This window comes from Aphelocoma coerulescens, chromosome 4A (assembly GCF_041296385.1).
Source record: "Aphelocoma coerulescens isolate FSJ_1873_10779 chromosome 4A, UR_Acoe_1.0, whole genome shotgun sequence".
In the NCBI taxonomy this organism is placed as follows: domain Eukaryota; kingdom Metazoa; phylum Chordata; class Aves; order Passeriformes; family Corvidae; genus Aphelocoma; species Aphelocoma coerulescens.
Window position 1 is genome coordinate 21,804,640 of NC_091018.1, and position 27,828 is coordinate 21,832,467.

General features: G+C 35.2%; 1 protein-coding gene across 19 annotated transcripts in view; it reads right to left on the bottom strand.

The window, feature by feature from the left end:
* Positions 1-27,828, bottom strand: part of RPGRIP1L (RPGRIP1 like) — a 47,050-nt gene that overhangs the window by 6,409 nt on the left and 12,813 nt on the right. For 7 of the 19 annotated variants that reach the window (XM_069015843.1, XM_069015842.1, XM_069015844.1 and 4 more), the window contains exons 7-20: positions 25,905-26,010; positions 23,612-23,758; positions 22,304-22,377; positions 17,759-17,898; positions 15,479-15,585; positions 15,213-15,269; positions 13,844-14,023; positions 13,063-13,180; positions 11,461-11,913; positions 10,779-10,930; positions 9,207-9,290; positions 5,289-5,448; positions 4,064-4,191; positions 1,118-1,301 (exon numbers count right to left, since the gene is read on the bottom strand). In XM_069015843.1, the coding sequence (XP_068871944.1) occupies positions 1,118-1,301; positions 4,064-4,191; positions 5,289-5,448; positions 9,207-9,290; positions 10,779-10,930; positions 11,461-11,913; positions 13,063-13,180; positions 13,844-14,023; positions 15,213-15,269; positions 15,479-15,585; positions 17,759-17,898; positions 22,304-22,377; positions 23,612-23,758; positions 25,905-26,010 (2,090 nt within the window). The other 12 variants (XM_069015853.1, XM_069015845.1, XM_069015852.1 and 9 more) reach the window with 12 other exon arrangements.

Below are 27,828 nucleotides of genomic sequence, written 5' to 3' on the forward strand. Positions count from 1 at the left end.
AGAAGAAAGAGCACAAAGAGAAGAACAAAGACAAGCATTTATTTCCTCTTCTTTTCTACAGAAAAACAGTGTTAGAATCAAATGTTAGAATCATGTGATCTAATGGTGTGTCCCTGGCAGGTTTATATGAGCACTGCCAAAAAAGATACAAGCAGCATCTAAGCATGTCACAGAGCTGTCACTTTCTATTAACAGCAATAGCAGCCATGATTTTAAAATCCAAGGGTCTTTATTGCTTTGTATTTGAAGTGATTTACTGTATTTTCTTCCACTAAAGAAGCTAGAGATAATGGGAATGTATGGCAAAGTACTTATCCTTTTTGACAGCCTCAGTAATTTAATCCTCCTTTCCTGCCACAGTATTTCAATACAAGAAGTCTCCAGACCAATGGACTGGTGAAAATCTGTCATCTGTATTCCCTCTGAAGTGGGCAATGCCAGCATAGCAGTGGTAGATGTGACATTTCCGATTCATTTCAGTTTTCAGCTACACACAGAACAATCCAATAGTTTGAGTAAGAGGATGATGTAAATGAGTGAATTCTTTGACAAATTGCATTCTAAAATCAGGTTTGTAGATGGTAGCAATTTTAGAGATCTGACTGAGACGCCATTTCTGCAAAGCCACTTCTACAAAATTATTTTAAGAAGAATGCTTAATTTGAATGTCTGTATTAATGGTTTGTCACAAACAGCAAACTGATTTACCCACTCCAGAATACGCTCAGCTAAAAGTCAAAGACTGAAGCAGACTGATTCACCCACTCCAGAATACGCTCAGCTAAAAGTCAAAGACTGAAGCACTCAGGCTGAATCTTAAATGAAATAAAACTTTACCAGGAAGAAAAAGTTAATGAATAACTGAAATACAATGAGATAGCTGGGAAAGTAATTAACAAGAGAATTATAAATTATTGCAATAGTTCTATGTATGCCAGTAGTGGAAGTATAAATATTAAGTATTATGAAGTAATTGGCAATGTATTAGTATCAAACATGGATGAATCAGTTCCCCTATTAAAAAGCTGTCATTAAAGGAACACTGAATACTTGCAAGTAGTGGTGTTATGTTGTTTAAGAGAAGAACCAAGCCTGCTCAGGAATACATCAGACTTACCAGTGCTATAGTTATAGTGAATCCTCTGACCACCTGTTGGTTTTGGAAGTGACAGTGGGGTCTCCTCTGCAAGGAAATTGTTTAATCTGCATTCTACGAACAGTTGCTGTATTGTTTCATCTGATGTAATTCGTGACTCACTAAGACCGAGTGATGTAATTTTAATCCGGATTTTTTCAACTTCCTATTTTAAAACAAAACAAACGTAACACAAATTATTTTTTGTTTCTTTAAGTGTTAACACAAACATACATACATATATGTAAATCATCAGCCTTTTTATACGATTGACACTGACTGACATATACAAAATGAGAATTTAAAGCTCCAGGGTTTCTAGCTAAGACTGTTGCTGCAAAAGATTTGATTTCCTTTCAATGTTTAAAATATTTTTGCAGTAGTCATAGTCTGCTGGTTATCTTTATGTAAAAATACTATCTGAACCACAAATTTCAGCTGTCATCATTTTTACCTTCACAGCAAAGTGATCCTGTAACTGCTTAAAATACTTTCAGTAAAACAAGATACCAAAGTTTTCCAAATAAAAGAGAATTGTTACTACCCACTGCAGACTATACTACAAACAGTTCAATTAAAATCCATCAAATCACAAAATTGCTAGGCATGTAAAGTAATAAAGTATTCGTAAAGAATTCAACTTCCTACAATGAACTTTCCTAGGTAAATCAAACACACCTTTAAAAGGTAATTTTAACATGTAGTAATAAAAGTAATATCCCAGTTGTTCTTCACCAGAACCTTTCCTTATTATCTTTAACTGAAATTACATTTTTCTGTTCCTTATGTGAAACTGTTTCATACTGTTCTGCAAAGTCTGGAGTATTTGTGTACAGATAAATTTTAATACATTTTATTTAAATGGGCATGTCAGACTCAAGAGAAAGAGTCACAAGTATTTTCTGAAGTTACTCTGGGAAGAAAGAAGAAAGAAAAGCCACTCTGGTTTCAAAACTGGAATATGTAGAGTAGCATTAAATGACATTCTTCAAAGAGAAAACAGAACACACTGGATACAGAAGTGTAGAAATTTTTTTACTTATTTCATTTCAATATTTTACTTTCTTTTCATGACTTTATTAAAAATATTTCTTCTATATGGAAATATTTTGACAATTTTTATTTCTAAACTTAAATCACTTGAAGTATTAAATCACATTCAAAAGATTAGCTTTCTATATTCAGTCAGAACTTCAAGTCAATGTTCTTATTTAGTATGGAGATAGCTTACATTTTACTGAACAAATTATAAAATTAATAAAAATGAAAAGCATGTGTACCCTATTGTAGAAATATCCACCATATAGAACAATTTCCATTGCCGCCAAGTCCTTTAAGTATTTGATGATGCAATTTTACCCCCTCCTTTCAAAAGACTTTTCCTTTTATTATGTATCCTATGACACTTTAACTAAAAATCCAAATCTGGATCAATATTTCAGTAAGATTCTTTCACTATTCAGCAGTTTCATGGAAATTTTACTAGGATGACAGAAAAATTTCCACACCATTCTGTCTCTACTAATACAGGTAACATGGCTTCAGCAAATACGTTTTCCTAAAATCTAGTAAGTCAAACGGCTACTCAATGTCATTAAAGTGATGGTCTTCAATTTGAATATGCTTTTCACATTTAAATTTATAAATGAAATGAAACCAAATGAAGTATTCTATGATCAGTCATACATCATAGACAAGAAGAAAAAATAAAGAAGCAACTGGTACAGCTTGATACTGGAAAATCTGTTAGATACACCTTATGATCAATATATGTAAGAAATAACCATGAACTGTCTAATTTGCAACACACAACAAAACCCCAGTATGATCTTGAATTACTTAAACAGTCGGGCATACAACTCAGATTTATAGGATAATTAGCACAATGATCTCTAAAAATCACGGAACTTATTTATAGTATTTGATTACCAGCAGGATAGTAATCTCAAAAGATAAAAGGCAGTGATTTTTGATCTTAAACAAATTTAAAAAGAAGAATTCAATAGCAATTTTGACTTGCTGTATTCCATAATCAACCCAAGAATTCAAGTAAAGTAACGCATATTTTTAAACTCCAACTTTTATCAAACATGTTGCCTTAATAGTGTATAGCTTTTACTGGTTTTATCTGCCATTCACAAACATGCACATTGTTACAGAAGAACAGATTGAGGGAGGGATGTAGAAATTGATGAACCTGAAATGAATCTACATACAAAATCCTCTCAGAATTGTTCTTAAATCATTCTGATAAAATAAAATACAGGATGAGTAGAAAGGCATAGCGCAACTGTATTATAGTTTGACTTAATATTAGTATCCATTTTAGTTCTCAAAATTACAGGTGAAAATTTTTTAACATTTTACATATAAATAATGCAATCTTCAAAAGTACCTTCTGTATCTTTCTGAAGAACATATAAGTGACAGTGTTTCTACAAACCTACTGGAGCTGAAAGCATGTAGCTTCTTTAAGATGTACTTTCTACAGCTTAAAACAAAAGGAGCAGTATTTCCTCATACGTGTTTCTTGTTGCTAGTTATTTTGTAAGATATCACATAGCCTTGAAAAGAGCACTTCAAAAAATAAAACTGCCTCTAGGATATCACACTGCAGAACTCTAAAAGCAGTTTATTTTAAGTACTAGTTTTATGGTTAAGATTGTACAGTCAATGTTAGATCCAAAAGAGTGAAATATTAAATTTTTTGAGAACTATCCTAGTGAAATACTGTTCAAAGGAAATTTTCCAAATTTATATTATGCTGTGCTATTTTGCATATATGACTTCAAGTCCTGAATTGCTGGTTTTAAGACTAAGTCAAGAGATTTGATACCATACAGGTACAGCTTCATTGAAAACTGATGTTAGATATAGCAAAGCTACTCTTAGAGGACATTCGGCTTAAAATATTTTTCTTACTCTTACCAAATAATTGCCATGTATACTCTGACTCAGCTGTTTAATATTTGTGGATACTGGACTTGAAATAATACAGTCATCACTGTCAGTTTTTATTGATTCAACAGCATCATCCTCTTGATGATCTTCTTGAGCTAAAAAAAAAAAAAAAATCAACGCAGGTAATCCCTGCTATATTGTGCACCAGCTAAGACTTAATAAGAAATCTGATAGCAATAAATTTCCTTTTTTAATATAAAAAGAGTAAGTACCAGGTAAATCTTCTCTTCCTTAAAGAAGATTAACACTGTGAATCAATGACCTTTAGAGTAATCTAATCTGTAATTATTCTGGTTTGTTAAAAAAATAGTAAGGTTTTCCAGATGCAAGCTGGCGAACAGAGTAAGTCTTGTAATGCACAACTCTTAGCTTTATTTAAGAATATTGCCTGAATTTGTGGATTTCCTCTGACTTCCTTTAACACCATGCATATGTAAAAGAAGAATGCACCATTTTTTTTTTAGTAAAAAAAGTAGTCCTGTATGCAGGTGCATTATTTTCTGGAACATTCTAGAGCATTTTTTTCCATGAAGCAAATTATAAAGTCAACTGGTATTCAACATCGACATTCAGCAAGTTTTTCCAATCTTTCTAATGAATTCTTATGCAAAAGCTGCAAACAACTAAACATAAAATTTTAGCATTCTGCTTCTGCTTTTATTTTAAACTTGGTATAATGGACTTGGTTATTGCCATAATAAACAGCTTAGGCTCAGAGGTGGAACAGGATGACGTGGCTTTTATAATCTTTAAATAAATCTAACAACTTTTTGTCAAAGACGTGATATGGCATACTAGCCCTCTCACTGTCTGAAAGGATTTCTGATATCAGCACTGGCTGTTATCCCCAGACAAAAGGAGCATATTCATTAAAATAGTCTTTGGAACAGCATAGTTCTAAGGGGGAATATAAAGACATTTAAAATAGAAGCCAGGTTTCCTTTAATATTTTATTACTCTAAGTCATATATCAGATTTTTGCAATCAATCACAATACGGTTTCCATTTGGGAAGAAAACGCATGTTATCCACCACCTAGTTTCAGCTGTAAAGTACACCAGAATATAATTTCTGTCATGAAGTTTCTCATAATGAGGCAGCTTCCACAACTAGTAAGAAAGGCTTATGAAAATGGAAAGAGACAGATTTTTTTCAGAAAACACAGCTACTTATTAGTAACAATGAATTCTACCTTCTGGTTCCAATTCTTCGATTATTTCTGTCTCATCTCTAGAAGTAATCAATGTTTGGTCAGCCAGCTGCTCCTCTGACAGATGAGAGAGCTCTTCATTTTCCCGTTGCATTTCTTCAGCCATCTCCTTCACCGTGTCACCTGATAGCTGTTTAGCCTCCTGTACCATGATACAGAAAAAGATAAACTTACTGTCTTTATAACCCTCCTTGAATAGCAGAAGTTATTAAAGTTCAAACCTTGAAGAGTTATGGCCCATGTTCATTATCCAGAGCCTTTAAACAATTGTATTGCTTATGCAGTGCAGGAAACAATGAGAAGGTGTCAACTGCTGTAACATAAAATTGATATACAGCAGAAAGACATTTATCTAACTGTATTTGTGAAAACGTAACTATTATAATCATTTTGTACCTGTCAACATATATATAGCCTGTTTGATTTCCAGATTAATTTATATTTCATCTTTTTCTACAAGTTCTACAAGACTCAGTCAAAAAACCAAAACACACAGAAACCACCACCACCATCACCTTATTCGGTTAACAATTCTAACTTAAATGATACAGTATTTTGTCTCAAAAGCAAACTAATACAATATAAAAAAAGAATCCACTTTGCTACACAGTACAAGCGTGTCATCTAAGGCAAAATATCTTTAGTGCACAACGTATTCTGAAGTAATCTTATTCTTTTCTTTCTCTTTGAGTTCTATTACACAGAGTAATACCTCATCAGTGGATACTGCATTACAGACAAGGCACCTTGCATGAAAATTTGCAGTGCTTTATTGCCTGCGCACTATTTATTATCCAACAATTCTCCTCTAGGACTGAATTTTTCACAGAGATGCTGGTGCGTCACCTCCCACCTTCAGAATCCATGAAAAAACTTTCAGCTGTCCACAGAACATCTGAGTTTTCCAAAACTGGACCTGAAGAATTATTTCTGTTCTAACACATTTGGAGCCACACAAAGCTAAGCAATGTTACCAAGCAGATTAGAGCCTTGTTTTGCAAATCAAGGTTATTCTAGAAGTTTTCAAGTCATAGAAAATTGACTTTATGTGTCTTATGTTCCTCCTTTTTATAGATGTGTCACAACCACTGTGTTTTATACAATGTTTAGCCATTCTTCTTAATTTCCTTCAGTGACAAGAGTTACACTTTGTGGATGAAAGCTTCAAAGAGAACATTTTTTGATTATTCTAATTGACCAATACCACCTGATGTGGTCAGGGAGAGACTTTTCTCAATCAAAGCCCCAGATGAGCTTTGAAGTAGAAAAGTAAAAGGAAGATAAGAGCCAGTGATTAAATATAGTGTTATACCACTAGAAACTAGAGTTTGCCAATCTGCCACAATTTACTTTTACAACTAATTGGGCCAATACAAATTACAATATGTAATACTTTTTTTCTCCTTGAAATGCTACATATTGTGGTGGTGCATCCCTCCTACATCACCCACAAATACATCATCCTCAGTTCTGCTCTGTGATCTCAGACACACCTTATAAGCCTTGACAGAACCAGCTGAGTAGTGAAGTGTCTCTTGACCCTACCAGTTAAACCGTGAGGCACCTCCAGATCGTACCAGGAGCTCTGTCATGGTTGAAGTGGGAACAGTCAGAAACATCAGCTGCCCAACCAAGGTGGGAAACAAAGGATAAGCAATTGTCCCTTTCAGCCTTGGTAAACCATTTACCTGAATTGTAGCCCGAGTGTAATGGTATTATTGCTGCTGCACGTTGGGGAAAAAAGACCAGGAGCGACTGACTTGGGTTTTGGCCAGGAGGGAAACTGCTGACCAAGATCAATCATCTTGCAACCCTATGAACAGAAGTCCTGAGACCCTTTGAGCTCTCCTGGACAGCAGTGGCTCCACTACACTGCCCACTCCGAGCGGAGCCTCTCAGAGCTTGCAAACCCTCAAGTTTGCGATACCTGAAAGACTGTCACTGGCAGCAAGGCCCAGGCTGATACCACACATCTTCACATTCTTCGCGGTGCAAGCCTTGCTAGCTGGGAAATGCAAAGGGGTTTGATGCAAGTATTTCACTGAACCCAAGAACTTTTGATAGCTAAATTCACACACATAGGCCTGCACATAATTTTACCTGTGTGCGTGTGAATTGATTTTGATATGAATGTTACTGTTTCAAATCCATAGTTGAGTCATTATTGTAACTGTAGTGAACCCCATGGAATTGCTTCTTAAATGTTAATGTACTTCCAAATTATTTTCAAATACAGACCCCTAAGTTAGGAATAAAGTAAATGGATGCCTTTAATATATAGTAGACAATTAGTATATAAAGTAGTTATAAATTTACTGGTGGAGAAGCATTTGGACAGGAAACGATGTCCTCCTTCGCCTCCCTGCGTTAACATACCTGGTTCTATCCTCTGTTATAGCTTCTACATATGAGGCTGGACAATTCTTACAAACGGTTTGGGTGAGTCAAGCCATTCATCCCACTTTTTAGTGAGTCTCCTTTTCTGAGAAGAGCTATTTACTTTGGCATGTATTACGTTGATAAGAACTTTTATTAAGAACTAGATTCTCCGCTATTCAGAAAACGAACGGAAAAAACGGACTTCCCATTTTAATCTGTCGAACTTCTGTTTTTCTTGCATGGACACTCTCTTGCCATTTCATCACAAGACTTAGATATCAGAGAAGGCACAGCTGTTTCATTATTTAGGCCTAACCATACCTTTGTCTCTAACCAGACAATTAGCTTAGATTTTTTAAACAGCTAGAGGAGCTGCTAACTGAGCAACGAAGACTTCTCATGGAGACCAAGTAGCTGTCTCACTTAGAAAATCTTAGTTCGTGAAAAATAGCCAAACTTTGAGAAGTTTTTGTTTGGACAGCTGAAGATATTTTGTGCGTGTAACTAGCTGGCTAACATTTCAGTTTTTCATATCTAAGCTCTCAAAAGATTATATTCCCCAACATTTGACTTTTTGTTTTTAAAAGTTAATAAATGCAACAGATCGACTCAATTCTTATTTCCAGTCTATATTGTATAGCTCTCAACAAAGTTCTAGTCATAGTAAACTAAACAGTAACAGAACCTGTTAATTGAAAATTGATGTTAACCTTTCAAAAAATAAATCCAATCAAGTAATTTACGAAAGGAAATAAAATCCACAGTTTTTAATTAATGCAATATTATTAATATTATAATTATATATAATATATAATCATAACCTTTTATAATCACCTGTTGAAGAACCTACCTTTACATACTGGATTTAATTAAAAGACTAAACACAGCCTGTTCTTAGTTCTCTGAACGCAAATTATTTCAGATGAAAATTTACACAATGTAGCAAATACATTTGAATTAGTTTCATGCAGACTCTCTTAGACTCTGGAAGGATGTACAAATGCCAGCATATCCCAAGTTCAGAAGTATAATCATTTTCAGAATGCGTGCAATCTCAGCTGATAAACTTCATTTTAGAGGTGACTCTGAACTGTGTCAAATTGTGTATCTCATAAGCCCAAGACTCAGGATCTGTTTGGATCAAGCTGATTTCTGTAGAGCCATTTATATGTGGTGCAAGTGGTACACTGTAGAAAGACACTTGAATAATGCAGAGAGCTGAGAAACATAGTGCAGAGAGAGCTGATTGGTCCTGTTAGAACCTGCCGTAAGCCAATGCAAATTGAAGCTTGTAAACTGTGGAGGATATCAAGCAGTTCTGAGGGAGTCACACAAATATCCCTGCATTGCGTCTCCCACCTATATGCAGTACTATGCTATCAGTCATTGCCTGGGACATCCCAGTACTGTGCTGCTAAAATAATCCAGTGTTCTTGATTATTAGTTCTACAAATTGCCCATACTGACCCATAAGTAGCCTTTCATGCTTCAACATGCATGACAAAAATAGTTAGAACTTACTGCCATGTGTATTGTACTAAGATCCAGAAAAGAGACTCTCTTGTGTGCTTGATCTGAACGCTGCTTCATTTTGAGTGGTGGTGTCTGCAATAAACAAATATATTGAAGATCATTTATTACCATCTTATTTTACAGTAAATTATGAGGAACCAAAATTTTTTTAAAAGCCAAATCTATTGGCACTAAATTAAATTCTAAAAGGACATGATTTAGCAGAATTCATAGACAACATACTTCTCAGATTACAACATGGAACCTATTGAGATTTTAGTATAATACAAATTTACATTATGGAATAATGTAAAACACTAGAGTTACATAGAGTACATAGACATAGAGTATTATAAACAGCTTAGGTAAAAAAAAGCACTCACTAAAAATCTAGTATTTTAATTTATACGTTTCAACCTGTTTGCTTTTATTTCTTAAACAACTGTTAAAGATGTCTGAAAGTCTCTTCTTTTTCTGTGACCCTTATTTAAACGTGATTGTACAGTGAATTATATTGTCAAAATTCTCTTCAATATCCAGCAAAAAAAACCAGTAAAAAAAACCAATGTGGAGGAATCTCCATCTCATAATACTCCAATGTTAAGAACTTCAAGACCTTTTTGAACAACTGCTTCACCCATTCTACTGATCCGACATCTAGTTGGTTTAACATTCATGATTATGACAGTAAAACATCTGTCACTTACAGCTCAAGAAAATGAAATATAATAATGTCAAATGTTCTAGTGACAATTTGAGTAAAAACAAGTAACTAAGTTTAAGACTTTGCCTCTTCAGGCAAGGTATAATTCAACTGGTTCTTGATCTCTTTATATGAAAAACTGCTAACATATATCCCAGTTCAAGAATCTTTAACTTTACTGCACTTTGAACGTATCAAGACTTGACCTAAGCTATTTGAACTTAAAAAGAAAAAAACTGAACAGTTTATTTTATCAAAACTATCACAGAATGGCCTGGATTGGAAGGGAATTTAAGATTTAGTCCCAAACCCCCTGCCATGGGCAGGGATACCTTCCACTAGACCAGGCATTCCAATCCCTGTCCAACCTGGCCTCGGACACTTCCAGGGATTGGACACTTTTCTGGGCAACCTGCGCCAGCCAAGGGAACGGCTGGAGCTGTGTCAGGAGAGGAATAGGTTGGATATCAGGAACAGATTCTCTCTGCAGAGGGTGTGGTCGGGCACTGAACAGGCTCCCCAGGGAATGGCCATGGCCCCAAGGCTGCCAGAGCTCCAGGAGCATTTGGACAACGCCCTCAGGCACAGGGTGGGACTGTTGGGGTGTCTGTGCAGGGCCAGGAGTCAGACATAATGATTCTGATGGCTGCATTCTAACTCAGCTTGTTCTATGATTCTATGAAGAATTTCTGCCTTCTAATCTAAACCTACTTTCTTTGAGTTTGAAGTCATTCACCCTTGTCCTATGCCCTTGTAAAAAGCCTTTCTCCATCTTTCTTTTAGGCTCCCTCAGGTACTGGAAGGCTGCTATTAGGTCACCCTGAAGCTGCTCTTCTCCATGAAGCAATTCTCTCTGTCAAATACAGACCCAAACATACCTGGGATGGTTGTTCATGTTCCCTAAAACTGTGTGTTATATATCCCAGAGCCTTTGACCTCTGTCTGTAGAGAATAATAGCTTGGTCCATAGGAACTTGTAACCTGATCCAGTATTCTATGGTACCGTAATTTTGAATGTGTCCTCTTTTTCCTGGGGAAGAGATAAGAGATTGCATTAATTTTCTTTTCAACATTAAGGTTAGTCAAAAGCTAGGAAAAACCACAAAATAAAGATTTATAGAATAGAACAGCCACAAATTAAAGATTGTGCCTATGCATTGTGACAGTGCTCGTGATGTGAGATCTGTAGTTCATGATAGAAACAGAAACAACTCAGGCTCCCTCTGTATGATCCAAAACCAAAATATGACCATTTTTTCACACATATATTTACTAGAGAGTCAAGTCAAAGTTCAATATTTTTATCTCGTTAAGGCAAATAATAAGCTATAAGCAATAAGCTATAAGCAAAATTGCACCCATCCCAGCTTTCCACAACTGTTGGCAGAATCACAAGAACATGCTGCACATCCAACAGAAAATAGCATTCTTGTAAACGCTCTTTTTTTTTTCTTTTGAAATAGTAATGCACAAATTCATTTTTGGTCAAATATACATTATGTATCACTTGCAACATAGTGATATATAATCAAACAGAATATTTTGTGATATATTAACTACCAATTAAATTTGCTGTGTTGTAGATCCTGCCATCATTTTCCAAGATTTCATGGAACTTAAGTTGACAAGAAGCAATTGTTTCATAGTCTATGCCATACGCACGATGAACCTCAAGCGTGATGCTGTTTTCTTGTACATAGTGAAAGAAGCTGTCATCAGACTGCACAAGAAACTGAGAAGTGAAGTCATATGATGGGGCGTTCCCATGAACTACAGGGGTTATCTGAAGTTCAAAGTCATAGAATGCATAAGTACAAAAGGTTGCAGGTTCCCAGTCACCAAAAGTGTGCACAGCTTCAGACGAGAAGATCACTTTGCTGATATGAATTTCAAAAAGGTTCTCTCCTCTTTCTAAATGGACAGTTTCAACAAATCCATCCACTGGATCACTTGGCAACACTTCTGGTCTGGACTTAAGTGGTTTTGTATCATAGACAATATCTCTTAGTTGGGCTGCAACAGATAAAACAGAGCAATAGTATGATTGTCTTTTTAAAAAAATCAAATACAATTAATGACTGAGAAGAAAGGATAAAAGCATAATTCAATTATATTAACAATGCTACTTTCGTAAAGGCATTACCAAAAACAATTCATACACTGAATGCCCACTGAGCACACTGACAACAATCAAGAGTATTTCCTCAGTGGAGCTGCCTCAGTATACATAGACACAGGCCCCTATCGGTTGTTACCAGGTTATAAGAGAGTTAAAAAGCAAAAATTCAGAAGTCTTATGCAATATTCAATAAGTATCACTATGCAAACATAGCAGAGATTTAAGACGCATATTTTTGTAGGGTTGAACTAAATTTGCCAGATAAAGAAATACTACATCTGACTATTAACATCTGTTAAATCTTGAGTGGATAGAACTATCAGCAAAGACCTTCACATTTCCCAGCCTCAGGTGGTAAGTGGTTAGTAAGTGGTTAACACAGGTTGGATGGAGCTCCGAGTAGCCTTCGAGTGGAAGGTGTTCTGCCCCTGGCAGGGGCTTGGAACGAGACGCGTTCCAACCCCAGCCATTCTGGGATTGTATGATTCCACGAAATCAAAATACATGCTTACAGAATTAGGACATAAACCATGATGCAGTGGATGCAACTTGGGAGACAAAGTGTGAAAATTGTTTCAACATCAGTGATTGTAAGATATCCTATTCGAGGCTTCCTATGCATCTTTTACACAGTGAAGCCGCTAAAAAAATACTTGAAATTCATCCTGTTGAAATACTATGTCAGTATATTACAACAAGACTTGGGGGATTTTAGTAACACAAAGTGATTCTGTAGTGATAGTACTGCAGAGTAAAAGGTTGACCATAAAAGCATGATTTTAAAAAAACAAGTTTGGTGATTTTATTCTTATTCAGCAATAGCTGCAGCAGAAAAAACATTCTGTTGGATTTGGTTTAATTAATAGCTGTCATTTAAGTCAACAAAAAATGACTGGAATAGATACCTTTCTGTGAAAGAACTGACCTCTCTACCAGTTTTAGGAATGGAAAAGTGTTTTGACTGGAGAACAAATTTACAACAGTACTTTGCAAGAGATAAAACACAAAAAAAAAAATTAGTGAAGAATACACTTTAAAGATACCTTCTAGTTTTCTGATCCGTGCAGCTCTAATATCAAGAAGATGGGTATACTGCTCCAGTTGTAACTCGTAGTCTTTCTGCAGACTTTCCATCTTTCTTGTCATTGTTTCTACTTCAGTCTGAAAAAAAATTGCATGTAAAAACTTCTGAGGATTGTCTGTGCTGATGTTGCACATGCTTTTGGCTATAAATTAAAATACAGTTAGATTTGGGGAAAGAACATTTAGAGTATGCAAAAATAGCAGCAGTTTTTCATTTATCAATACAACAAATCAGTTCTTATTTCAGCAAAATCTAAAAATATCATTAAGAAAAACAGAGTAGCTTTTGTTTTAGGACAATATACCTAACAGTTTCTTTAATGATTTCATTATTTTAAAGGCTAATTAATTGAATGAAAAGTCAAAATATGATCTGCAATACTCCAACAGTGGAAGTAGAAAGAAGACAGCAAAAGCAGAGTGCTATGGAAAAGGAATCCTCTTTGATAAGCACATTTACTATCTTACCTGTGAAGACCTGGTAGGAGCTCAGAGATAAACCCAAGAAGGCACAGTCTGAGGGTTAAGAGCAGGACAAGCTAAAAGACTACAATTTACAGTCACTTGGATCTCACATTTTTAAAACAATACCTTCAGCAACAGCAGATTTTATGTTTGGTTCCCTATGCACAGACTGGCTTTGTTGCTGAATTTGCAAGTCTTAATTATTACAAGTGTCAGAGCTACACAGGTTAAAATGTTATTATCAGCTTACTTTCCACTGTGAGTAGAGTTTAGTACCTGGTAATCTTTGCTAATTTTGTGCTGCACAATTAACAAGTTTCTTGTCTTTTCAAGTTCTTGCACTGTTTCCGCATGCGTTAACTGCAGCTCCTGCATGGAGTATTCTAAATCTTTATGGATATCATCTTCCACTTTTTCCAAAAACAGAAGGTCCACATTTTTCCGTTGCTTTTGATCCTGGAGCACATTTAAAAAACTACTAGAAAAGACTTTTGCAAAAGATTTGCATGTATTTGTGCCTAGCTAAATGCAACACTGGCATATACTTTTGGTACAACAATAAGACAGTAAGCAGAACTTTATAAATTTTCAGCACATGGTAACACAAACATAGGAATGAGGCAGACTAGAATGCGTCAGGATTGCTTCCAGCAATGTAATCTCATGATTATCAGGAGCCAATTAAACTGTATCAGATATTCAGAAGCAATCACTCCCGTCTAGCCAATGAAAATACAAACAGATATATTTGCCTTTCTTATAATTAATAATCCTGCCTCCATAAATGTACAAACCCCAAATTATTATTCTCAAGTCTACATTCCTTCTGTTATCAATACTGGGGAGTTAATTTTCATTGAGTTTTCTTTATATTTTTTTCTTTTTTTTTTCATTATCATTATATAATCACGACTGTAAACACTTCCTCAAGAAAATAATACATAAGTCACCCAAACAGTGGAAATATTGCAAAATTATTTGTTCACTGATTTCTTCCTCTCACTCCATTTTTAATTTGTGCAAGAGAAAAAAGAATTGAATATTTTCTGAGTATCTCTGGTTTTCTGTTTTAATAAACAAAGAGAAGTTGCTAAGCATTACTATACCGCATACTGGAACTTCCGTGCTTACGGTATGCTTGCATCAATTACAGAATTAATAAACAAAATTGGTTTTAGTAAACATTACAGGGATAACAAGATGCCGTGATGAGTAATTTAACAGAGAAAAATGAAGTTTTTTTAAAATGGCTCAGAATCTGATTAAATTCACTTTTGATGTTATAATGAATTATTCACATAAATTTAGATATAATTCTGGCAATTTTTTCATTTTCTCTTTCGATTAACTGTCACTAAAAAAATGACAAAAGCACACATTTGAGCTTGAGGCATTAACTACTAAAAGACGCTCAAATAATTCAGCCCTTGAAAATTCAAGGTGTGTAGAAAGCATGTAATGGTCAGCCAAGGGTTTAACAAAAGAAGAAAAAAACCAACAAAACAAAACAAACAAACAAAAACCCCTTGCACGAACAAGAACATAACAGAATGCAAAATACAGAATTCTAGAATAGTTGGGATTGAAAGGGATCTTAAATACCCTCCAGCTTCAACCTCTCACATGCTCATTCTTTGTAAGTTACCTTTATAAGCAAGAGGGTTTCACTGACTTCTGCCACATCAACATCACTTTCCTGAAACTTAATGGAAAGATGTTATCAGATGTGAATCGAAGAAATACATTCAGAGTAACAAGATACATTCTCATTAGACATGATATTTTGCCTCATAGCATGAATAAATAAACACTTATTTTTCTATATTCTTTGACTTTCAAGAAGGATCTGCACTGTGCATAAAACACAGAGGGGTTTTTTTCCCTCATATTTTAAACAAAAGTATAGTTCACCTTGGTCAAAAACTTCACTTGATTTTTTAGATCATCTAGTTGTTGCTTTTGTTCCAGGTAGCGTAACTGCAGGTCTTTGTTGTCTTGCATGAGCTTTTCCTTTTGGTCTTGATATAGAAGAACAAAATATTATACTTAATTAAATATAGTTTTAAAAACTACAAACGTGCTTTTTTAATATTAATATATGCATGAAAATTTCATTTCAAAATGCAGAAATCAATGTATTTTGTATGGGGAAATCCTCTATTAAGACAACCGTAAAAAAATCGTACTTAGTAAATAGTGTACTCTATAAAACGGTACTATAACTAAGAAAAACAGATGCAGCAATGCATGAGACTTTATTAACGTAAAATAAAAATTATTTAGACATAACTAAGTAAATACATACACCGTATCAATTTATGAGATAAGTGACACCAATCCTTGCTATAGGAATTGTCTCAACTTAGATTTCATACTAGCTTATCTTAGTCTTTTAAAACTTGCATGGAACACTACTGTTGGTAAGATTCAACGAAACAAACCAAGCAGCTGTTGCACTTTATGGCTTAGAATCTGGGAAATACTGGTAAGGCAAGAAACCTGAGAATAAATGTCTAAGGGAAATGGGGCAGGTGGAAGGGTGTTAAGGCTTCTGCAAGTACCATATTAAAAAAAAAAAAGGGAAAACATAGTTACAGTGTTACTCTGTTTTCTGTCTAAATATATTTCTTTTAAGTATTACAAAGCACATTATGATGTTATGGCCAGAAAAATACTACTAAAACATTCAGATCAAATTACAGGGTCATCCTAAAAGGGAAATACTGAAGGAGGACATGGAAAATGTCAAGATGATGTTGCATCTTCCGAAGCATTAAGCATTTTCAAGGCTTCATCTATTTTACCATCTTTCTTAGACCTGGAAAAGAGGTTTAGGAAAAAGATTCACATGCCAAACTAGAAAGGGTAGACAAGACATTGTTCCTACGCTAGTCCTAGGCAGTATGTAAAGACAAGCATTAATTTCAATTCTCCTGCCAAGCTTCAAAAAGGAATGTGCAGCAAAGGCAGATACTCTGAAGTATGTGACTGAAGAAAGTTATACTGCCTATGTTTTGTGAAAGACAGAGCTGTAATCAAATCCTAGATAGAGAGGCCTAGAAGGGTATTAGAACATCTACTCCAGCTGCAGCAAGTCAATTCAGAAGAAATCGAAAGTGTAGTACCCTGGCGATTCAGTTTAAGAATACAAGCTACCGGGGGAAGGGACAGTAAACCCTTGACAGTTAAACATAATGCCCACAGGAAGGAAAGAAGACGCAATGCCAGTTTTTTCATAATCAAGCTACCAGTAAGAACTGTTAATATGTCATAACCCCATATTAACGTAGCTTAAGGCGTCTTTATTTTAGTATCAGTTAAGGCTAATTTTGCAAACACTTGCTGAGGTCAAATAAAATGTTTAAATATTCAATCTGGTATTTGAAGTCAGCAGAGCTAGTGAGGATCCTAATGGTAAGCACATGCTGAACTCAAGCCATAATCATAAGAATTATTCACAACAAGTTGGCCCACTTCATTCCATTAAATTGTTCATAGAAATACACTTCTTAAAAATACACGTTTGAAACAAAATATTTTCGCTTTTGGCCTGTGCTTGTCTTTTGTAAATGTCATATTGCTACGGTAATCAGCGTTGAGATAAAAAAAAGATTGCAAGGTCAGTATTCACTAAGAAGTTGTCCTACAGCATGCAGAAAACATCTATGAAATAATCTGTTCATTAGATTAAAAGAAAACGGTGTTATTTTAAATGTACAATGCTATAAATAAAAATCAGTAAATACTGAAAATACAAAAAAAAAAATCTGAATTAATGAAATTGAAAGACAATTAAACATCACCAAGGGCCTATATGGGCTTCATGTAGCTTTGTGCAGTGAACAGAATAGTGGTTAATAATTTGAGAGAGACTGTCAGATGGGTATCTTTTCTGTAAGGACTTCAATGTGGAGAAGAAATACTGAATAAAGAGTAAATATTAACCCAACAGATGAAGAATGAATGCAGCTGAAATTATATGAGCCTCATTCAGCCCATATTCTGTATTGGGTCAATTTTTGCACTTAATAGATAGTCATAACTTAGGTGCATTTAGCAAATGTACACTTAAAACGCAGCTTTGAAAACACCAGCAACAGAAACTACACATTTCTGGGCACTGTATCTCAACTCCAACATGGGTATCATCTCGCATTTTGAGAAAATACTCATTTTTTTTCAGAAGTATACCTCTTTCTACTTTGATCTTGTCGAGGATTTCATTTTTGTCTGCTAAATCAGATTTGATAGCCGTCTCAAGCTTAGCAATTTGCAGTTTCAGTTGCTGTTCCTTTGATTTCCATTGCTGTTCATGGGGCAGACTGAAGACACTGCGATAAAACATATGTTATATGCAAAACTCCTAGAAATCAGCTTCAGCAGAAAATAATCAAGAAAAAAACCTTTTAGCGGCACAGACACCACTGTTATCGTGGCCAAGGAATTACGCAGACATACACTGGTCTGCTGCTGTTGAAGCCGAGGTGGCTCTCTCAGGCTGCAGTTAAAAAACATGAAAGGTTTGTGGGATGAGCAAAGGAACTGGCCTTAATTTAGAGCTCCAAAGTTAAAAAAAGTTGGTAGCATGTGATATTTTTGGACTAGAAAAGGACTTCAGATGCATATCCCAGAATAATCCACAACTTCAAGCTTCAGCCAGTTACAACTACAAAACTGTATTTTTTGTGAACAAACCCTCTTAAAGTAGAGAATTGGGATCTTCCACCTGATTTCTTTTAAATTTGTGAAGCATGCAGAACCTAAAGTCAGTCGCCTGTTCAAAGAAATGTTGAGCACAAAGTGACAACAGTTTTCTCCTACTCTAAAACAACAATTCTGATACTGATTAAGAAGCACATGCAAAGGAATCTTTCTCCTACTCAAAGAAATAAAAGACTGGGGAAACTGGGAAGAATGGGAAAAGAAATTGGAATAACTATCTTGCCTTTAATATTATTTACTTGCAAACTGCCAATCTATTTGCAAGGAATGCACAGATACAGAATCAGAACTGCTGAAATCACAACAAAATGTGTAACTCAGATTGAAATGAAAGTAATTATATTATATAATTTACAGTATAACTCCTTGCAGGTAAAAGAAAAAGCAATGCAATGTGTTTTCTTGTAACTTAGACAGTGAGTACTATGCTCTTCATAGTACTGTTGTTCAATACCTGCATTCTTATTGACTGGAAAAATGTCCATCCCAAAAAATCATAAACTAGTTTAATTCATTTACATATTCTGTGAAAAATCACAAATTGTGGGTTTTTTTCAAACAAATGAGTCAGTTCCTCAACCGTTTCCTTTGCTGAAGCTCACCAGTTAACAAATATTATATTTGACATATATGAATATATGAAAAAATCTTCTGGAATCTATTTTGCAACCTATCTCTTCCAGAGATCTATGTAACAAGCCTCAACGAAAAAAAAAACAAAGGAGAAGAAAGAAGTATTGCAGAAGGGTCAGCCCACAGAGCCTTCTAGACTGTACTCGAGGACTCAAAGAGAATGGCCTGCTCTAATGGGTGACTTCATGCAGTGGTTCTGAGTACTTATAAGTGCAGTTACATCAAACTTGAAAAAATACTTGAAGAATGACCTTAAGGTTAAAGAAAAAAACCTATTGCAGCATGAACCGTAGACTCTGGAGTATACGGCAAGGGTTTATATTCCGGATTTGTGCTCTTCTTAAAAACAGTTGTATTTCCCTGTATTTTGTCGTTTCCTCATACCATACCTAACCTATTTAATACAATTTCTCTGGGCATAGAGCGTCTTACATTTTGACAGATTGTCTTTTACAGCATGCATGAACTTAAGGAATGCTTCTATGTCCTGCAGTAATATATATTTTACTCCCCTATAATTTTGAAGATAATATGCAGGGAATATAATGCACTGCACCCACTATCATTCCACAGTACTGCCTAGGTACAGAAAAGGTACAGTGTGTTCTCTAACTGCTTAGATTTAAAGTCTGATGGGTCCCATAAGGAAAGAATAAATCATACCAAAAAAGGTCTCAAATATCCTTAGTTTTCACACTTCTGAAAGTGTTTTCAAGTTTTAATGACAACTAGACATGCATTTATTAGCTTTAGGTACAATAATTTCACATAAAGATGTAACTACATCTAATTCAGTTTTTCAGAAGACTATACTGTCAGAAAAAACATTAAGAGTTCCTATGACAGAGTTCAAGACCTTGGTGTTTAAATTATGAACATTTTAGAAGACAGGTTTCATCCAAGCCTATATAATGCTAATGTTTATGTTGGTTGGCTTGAATTGAGTCCACTTGCGTCGCTTTCTGCATTTGAATTTTAAGATTCATGTGGAATTTCTTTCACGTCCACTGCATTTCATCAGAGTTGAAGCCATCTGGATAAACTATAATGGTCAACCGTACCGGGCACTGTTTCTTTTGAAGGAATTTAAGCATTGCTAGATTTGCATTACAAGGTCATATGAAAACCACTCCTCCAAACCTTTTATCAAAGTGTATTATTTTCTTGGACACCTAGTAAATAGTAAGAGTCAACTGACAAATTCATACTTGTTCTTTGCAAACTTTTCTGGTCCAGCTCTGCAGTCTTAGCTTTGGCAAAATTGCTATCAGCTTCCCAAAAATAACATCAGCAAAGGATGGGTTTGTGACTCTTTTCCTCTAGTAAAAGTAAGTATTTACTAATTATCTAGCACCTGTGGGCACTTCCTACCCACTGCTAACAACAAGTAAGCTGCAGTAGAGTTGCATTGTGAAAATGGGAAACTGAAAAAGCTGGCCATTAAACAGTGGTTATAATGAAATGATCCATTTCTCTAATTTCTTGTTACTCCGTGTGCTGGTTTTGGCTGAGGCAGAGGTAATTTCTTTTCCTAGTCATTGGTATGGGGCTGTGTTTTGGATTTGTGCTGAACGCAGTAATGATAACACAGAGATGTTTTTGTTACTGCTGAGCAGGGCTGGGAGACAACCAAGGCTTTCTCTGGTTTTCCTACTGCTGTCCTGGGAGCAGGCTGGGGGTGTGTGGGAAACTGGGAGGCGGCACAGCTGGGAAAGCTGACCAAAGGAATATTCCCTAGTATATAAAGTGAGAGGAAGGAGGAGGAAGGGAGGACCTTTGGAGCGATGGTGTTTGTCCTCCCAGTCACTGGTACGTGTGATGGGGCTCTGAAGGTGCTGAACACCTGCCTGCCCCTGGGAAGCCAGGAGTGAATTCCTTGTTTTGCTTTGCTTGTGCGCATGGCTTTTGCTTTCCCTATTAAACTGTCTTTATCTCAATGCACAATTTTTCTAGCTTTTACCCTTTCAATTCTCTCCCCAGCCCGCTGTTGGGGGAGTGAGCGAGCGGCTGCGAGGGGTTTGGGGGCTGGCTGGGGTTAAACCACAACATGGAATGAGGAAACATGAATCAACATTTAAATGGGACTACATGAAAAGACAGATCATTTTAGGTAAAAGAACAGCCATATTGTAGGTTACTGCATAGTAACAGAAGCATATTTAAATTTATTTAGTTAAACATCTTTTAAAATTCTCTATGACTAAAGTAGAACAGAAATATTTTGAGTTGATTTGTTAGTAAGTGTTATTTTTCTGCACAATGATAAAAGAGAAAAAGATATTGTAATCAGAAATATTTATACGATGATCAAATTCTGGAGAAATCTACAAGGAACTTAAGTGACAGACAACCGATCAACTGCCCCTATACAAAACTCTGAATGTTGTGATTATACAACTGTTACATCTCATAAGTAAAAAACTGTTTAAAGTTATTTGTACTCACCATTTTTCGCTTCTATAATTTTTAATTTAACCACAGACAGTACAAGAAGTATAACAAATACTGTAAGAAAACTATAAACAAAATCTGATATCACAACTCACGTTGTGTTTAGTCATTGGTATTTTTTTGACAGACGTCACACTGACAAGCCAAACACTCTGAGAAATTATTTCAATACAAGAAAAGACTTCAAGCATTTTACCTACTTTCTGAAGCCATTATTAACTCTAAGACATGTGTCTGATTTTCTAACCCTCTCGAGTGCAAAAAAATCACGTTTCACAACAAACGAAAAGCTCATCTGAAGGTCAGATTTTTCTTTCATATGCTCGTGGCACTTGGCTAGAATTACTTCTTTTCTGTATCAGTAGAAGTGAAATGATAGCTATTACAAAACAAACAAACCACACCTCAAAAATAAATAGTGGAAAAGCTGTCAAATATCAGACTTTATATAAGTTCACTGAGAAGCACTAGAAGAGCTTAAGACAAAAATTCAAACACCTCTTTGTTAAAAAAAAAACAAACAAAAAAGAATCCCAAACCCAAACCAAACCCGAATTAATATATATCTACCTAGATGTATTCTTCTTCCAACAATAACTCTAAAGAAAATAATGAGAAATTCAAATAAGAACTTCTTGCATTTATGTTCAAAATACAGTGACTCTTACTTATTTTTAATTACATTTTTAAAAGAAGTAACCTACTATTTCAAGAATATTAGAACAAGTTGGTCCATTTCAACAGGACAGATGAAATACAGCCAGACAACCATAACGGTTTCCATATACACTTACTGATACGATAAACTGGAGCATGAACATATTTACATGCGTGCACAACCACTCAATGTGCACATTCCATCACGTAGTGTATGAAGACCTATTCAACAGGACAGGAACCTTATGTTTCTATACAGAAACCATAACTTACCTATTATGCAGCTTATTGTAGTTTTCCTTTAAAAGCTCATTCTCTTTTTCTAGATCATTTATTCTTTCCTGTAACTAAAATGAAAAAGGAAATTTCATTTGACGCACAGCACGAAAGTAAATTACAATGAATGTGTGAAGACAAATAGTTAATCATTTATAGGAATTATCAAGCTATTATTTGTTCTTTTTATACAAAATCAGAATCACAGAATACTCTGAGTTGGAAGGGATCCACAAGGATCATCAAATCCAACTTTTAACTGAACGGCCCATTTGGGAATGAAACCCAGAACCCTGGCAGTATTAGCACCCTGCTCTAACCAACTGAGCCGGTCTCAGGATACACACTGGTCTCTCAGAAGCTTCAAAATAACAACCTTTTTTCATCACATGGATTTACATTTGGCCCAAACAGTCTTTTTCATTCTGTTTATATGAAGCTGAGACTACCACGTTGCAATGGAACAAGAGTATGTAATCACATTCTCTCACGCAAAATAATACAAAAATCTAAAAGTCTAAGTGCATTACTGACATTATAAACAACATATCCTTGCTTCCAAAATATTCACTAGAGCAAAATATAACTTTAAAGCTCTGAGATACCAAGAAGATACCTACATGCATTACAATAGTTTAAAGGTTTGGAGGAAGTGTCTATGAGATAATCTCAGTAAACTTGGTTCACGTAAAATACACCTAAATACGTAAACCAGGTGGTAAAACTAAATTTAAGCTACTACAAAATATAACAGAAAAACAAATAAGCTTGCAGACTCTTACTCCTCATGCATTGAAGAGAATGAGGAATAAACCGCTTGATTTTTAGCCCTAAATGAGGATGACAGTAGTCTGAGAGCTTCTAGACAAAGAAATAGAAGTAATTGATTTGAACTGCTAAATCAGATATAACACTATACTGTACTGGAATTAAATCAAGTTGAAAGAATACTAAAAAACTATTATCAATAAATCAAGTATGATTTTCTTTCAGTTAGCAAACCACTTGTTCAGTATCAGAATTGACACGAAATCCTAAGCTTTAACCTCAAATATTGTCCAAACACTGGTGCAGTGACTACGTGGCACAGGGATCGGGTGTGATTGATAATTCTATCAAATGCAAGCAGCAGCCACTGTTTTTTCTTTTTAATGGGATAAAAGTATATCTATTACTAGGTCAGTCTTCTAAATGTGTTTGAAACATCTATTCACATTTCCATAATTAAAAGGTATCCCATCATTAGCTATTCCCTTATCTATATGTACCTCAAGACAATTCAAGATCTCTTGAACACAGTCTCACCTCTTCTGTCCTTCTGTTTGAAACAGTTACTGACTGCAACTCTTTCTGAAGATGGAAACACTTGGATCGCTCCTCTTTAAGCTGTACATTCAGTTCATCACCTTTTGCTAATAAAGCATCATGGTTGGTCTTCAAGTTCTTTAGGTTCTATGAAAAGGAAGGAAGAAAGGAATATCGAAATCACACCTTGTAGAATGTTCCCACACTGTGTTTCAACAGGGGGCTCTCATGGCACTATGGAATAGATGCTCCCAATGTGGTCAGCAGGACACATTCTTGAACTAAGTAACTGAAAGTAACTTTCAATTCCCATGGCCCAGAGAAGGCGACCTTCTGGTTGCCCTCATGAACATTAACCCCTCAGTTTACTCATGATGAAAATGACAAAGAAATACATCTGTAAAGCTAATAAAAGATTTTGCAGCGGTTACAGCGGTTGGACATACTAAGTAAAAACCACTGCAGCCATCAAGCAAAAATCACTGTTGCTCATCATAGAGCTTGCTGCTGCTCTCCTAAACCTTGTATTTGTATTTATTTATATGTACATACATGCACACGCATATAAATCTTTATACTTACAGATATACATCTACACATACAACTGTAGATATATAATTCTTTCGCAACCCCCATGGAACCCTCGTGCATTCAGTTCTATTTCTCATCTAGAAGTACTTTAATGAAGGACTTCTGTTTTCCTTTACATTTTCATTTACTTTCATGGATTATAGTAAGGCACATTTAATCAATTTTAATATTAAATGGAGCATGCCGATAGAGCCTCTATTTCCAGAATAGTAGTTAATATTATACTGCCTACATTCCACAATCCTGTAATTAAGCCTCATCCATTAAAAATTTCAATGTAAATCACATTCAAATTATGACTTGAAACAAAATAGTTGAAGGGCCAATCTCCTGTTTAATAAAATGACTGGATGAGAATTTATGCCAAATACATATGTGAATTTAGTTAATGTTTAATGCTTTTAGACAGAAAGAAGTTAGCTTCATTTTTTCCATACAACATTCCTACAAAGTAGTTAAACGGAGAAGTTGAATGCGAATCCTGTAAAAATTGTTCACATTCTCATGCAGTCTGAACAGACCGGAAACGAACAAAAAACCCATGAAAAATCAATCACCAACTTGATCTTCAGCCTTTCATATCTCATTTCTCAGTAAAATCACAGAGAATAAAGAATATTAGCAGTCAGTCTAAGAAAAAGAAATAGAGTTATTTTTATAACTATTTTACTAAATAACAAGTTATTTATAATCATAAATAGAGTTAGAATTTAAATTCTAGAGTTAAATTCTCTCTGACTCTATTTTAGATGTTAGATTTCTTAAAGAGAAAGAAGACAAAAAGCCATGTTAAACCTTTTCTCAGTTTGGCAGAGAAGATACAGGAATCAGACTGAAGAGGGGAAGGGAGGCAAAGCAAAACATAATGGAGAAACAGAAAAACACGGGCAAAAAACGGAATCGAACAAAAATCGAACGGCACAAGCATTATTTAGCACGCTAACAATAAGCAGACAGAAGTAAGAGTTTTTAAGGATACCCACTGCTTCCACTTCATAAGGCTGGATACTTTGTAAAGCTCTACTGCAGTTAGGATTCCTACTCACAGGAACTCTCTTTCTTATTTCCAAAGTATTATCATTCCAAGGTATTATCATACCACCTCTGTATGCACATGCGGTTCTCCAGACAGGAAAAAGCAGAAGAAAGCTTTATAATTAAAACTACAGAATCTGCCATGGAACTGCATGTTCTGGAGATATTTTCATAAAATTGCTCTTTTTATAAGGAGAATTATTACTTAAAATGGCCTTCTAAAATAATTTCCACAAACATACAAACAGAGGTTAAATCCTAATGTCAGAACAAAAGAGCCAAACTGCCCAAACTTTAGCAAAGAGTAATAAAGTGGAGGGGGCTTGGTATCCCTTTTTAGTAAATCACTACATCTAAGTCAAAGCCTTCTCTTTAAATCATCAGGGATCTCTTTCCATAGCCAGACAACTCAGTTCTTTCTTCATAATCTGCTCGGTATGACTTTGCAGATGAAATCACTAAGACCTGCTAGACCCTGCTGAAAAAAACTGATTAAGACTAAAAATCCCTACTCCATTTGGAGTAGTTTGAGTTTAATGTAGTTGCGGTTCATTTTAATGTACTCAGTATTGACTCAGAATCAAGAAGCGCGTATAATTTTTTTTCTTCTGTTTAGCATGCTTGTGTGACAAGAGTATAGGAATGTTACCAATCAAATTGCAATTACCTCTTGCAACTGGAGAAATTTTCCTTCCATTGCTGAAAGAGCATTGCTTTTCTCAGCCAGCTGTTTACGGACCTTGATCATTTCCACGTTGTCCTGAATGTTTAGCCTTCAAAATTAAAAAGAAATGCATCATAAACACATATTTGGAAGAAGATGTAGTGTACAATAGCCAAATTAATTTTTTCTTCTATAATTCACACTAGAGAGCTTAGGTAAATAAATATGGTACTGTATGATGACACAGCAACTTCAGTCAACACATACAGATCTTTGTTTATTGTATAAAACTGTGTACGACAGAAAGAGAAAACAATCCTATGCCTAAAGAGATTGCTTTCCAACTTTCCCACCATCCAAAATATTCGGTGCCAGTAGAATGCCATTTTGTGAAGTTTCCACCTATCAAATACCATAAAGAAAATGTGACTTAGCAATTTAGACTGTAACACCTGAAGTCTGGTATTCAAATAAGCTGCAGGTGTGTCTTAATTACATGAAAATCATTTCATATCCATGCAGATATTCTTACAATTCTAAGATTAATTTGAATATGTACTATTTATTAGAAAGGACATTTAAAATAACTCAAGATTTAAAAAAATATTTACTTAGGCATTTCTCCTTACTTCAAACAGCGCAACTAAACCCCATTACTTCCATAAGCATGAGAGGCGAAACTAACCGGGATTCTTACTCACATATATTATGATAAAATCAGAGTAAATTTTCTATATTTGAAAATAATTTCTCTCCCAATATTTGTCTATTCTAGACACGCTGGACAAATCGTCACCATGCCACGCTGGAGCAAGTGAAGGGGCTACAAAGCTTACACATCCGGAAAACAGCAGAATATGTGAAATACCGTCCTTTCACTCTTTAAAACATCAAATCCTATTGTGTTTTGGCATTGCCCAGCTAATTGTCCTTACACAGCAGAAACATACTCATGAATCTGAGATCTTCCCAAAGAAAGAGTCTTAACTCAATGCTAAAACTATCATGTGTCTAAAATATTGTTCTGTACATAAAGTTGTGGTGAGTACAGACAGCAGCACTGGCTCATGCCAGCTATTAAAAAGCTAATAAAGTAGTACATTTTTATTAATCTTGTTCCACACATCAAACAAAAGGCTCTGAAGCTTTCCAAGGTTTTTTCTTTTGTTTTCCCCGCTTCTTTTTCCTTTTTTTTTTCCTTTTTCTTTTTATCTTTTTTTTTTTCTTTTTGAGTAGAAAAAGGAACAGATGATAGTGAATTTATGATGTACGGGTGTCAACTCCACGGCTCCTGACAATCAACACTAACTACTTTTTCAACAGTGAATGAAGCAGCATTTGCTTTAAACAGGGTTGGGGTACTGACATTATGGAGTGAATTATTCAAATCTGGAAGTGAAAATTACTTTTTACTGGGATCATTTCAATTCTTACTACAGTAGGAGTATTCATCTCATGAAGCTTCTAACTACAGAAAACACATTCGATTAATTACTACTTAGAGCATTACATCCATCACAGTATCAGCTCTCATCATATGCTAGAGCAACAAAATGATTTCTCTGCAGTACTTCTCCGGTATTTTTTCAATTTATTTAAATAAAATGTGTCTAAAAAATGTCCACTGCCTCTAGGTACACGAAAAGGAGCTTGCTGTTGGAAGAACGAGATAATTTCAGATTTTGTGGGCAAGGCCAAGTTAATTGAGGAAGACTCTGTTGGGAAGGTTCATTTTTCTGTAAATGAAATCCCACAACAGTAGAATCAAAACTGATGATCAAACAGCTTTCTCCCTCCCAGGCAGTTGATATATTCTGTTCCCAGAACAACTGCCCAGGTATTCTGCTATAACTTATAAATAGATGTTATATACAGATTTAATAGAAAAGTCAAGGGTACCTTTCACTTAAACAGATACTATTTTGCT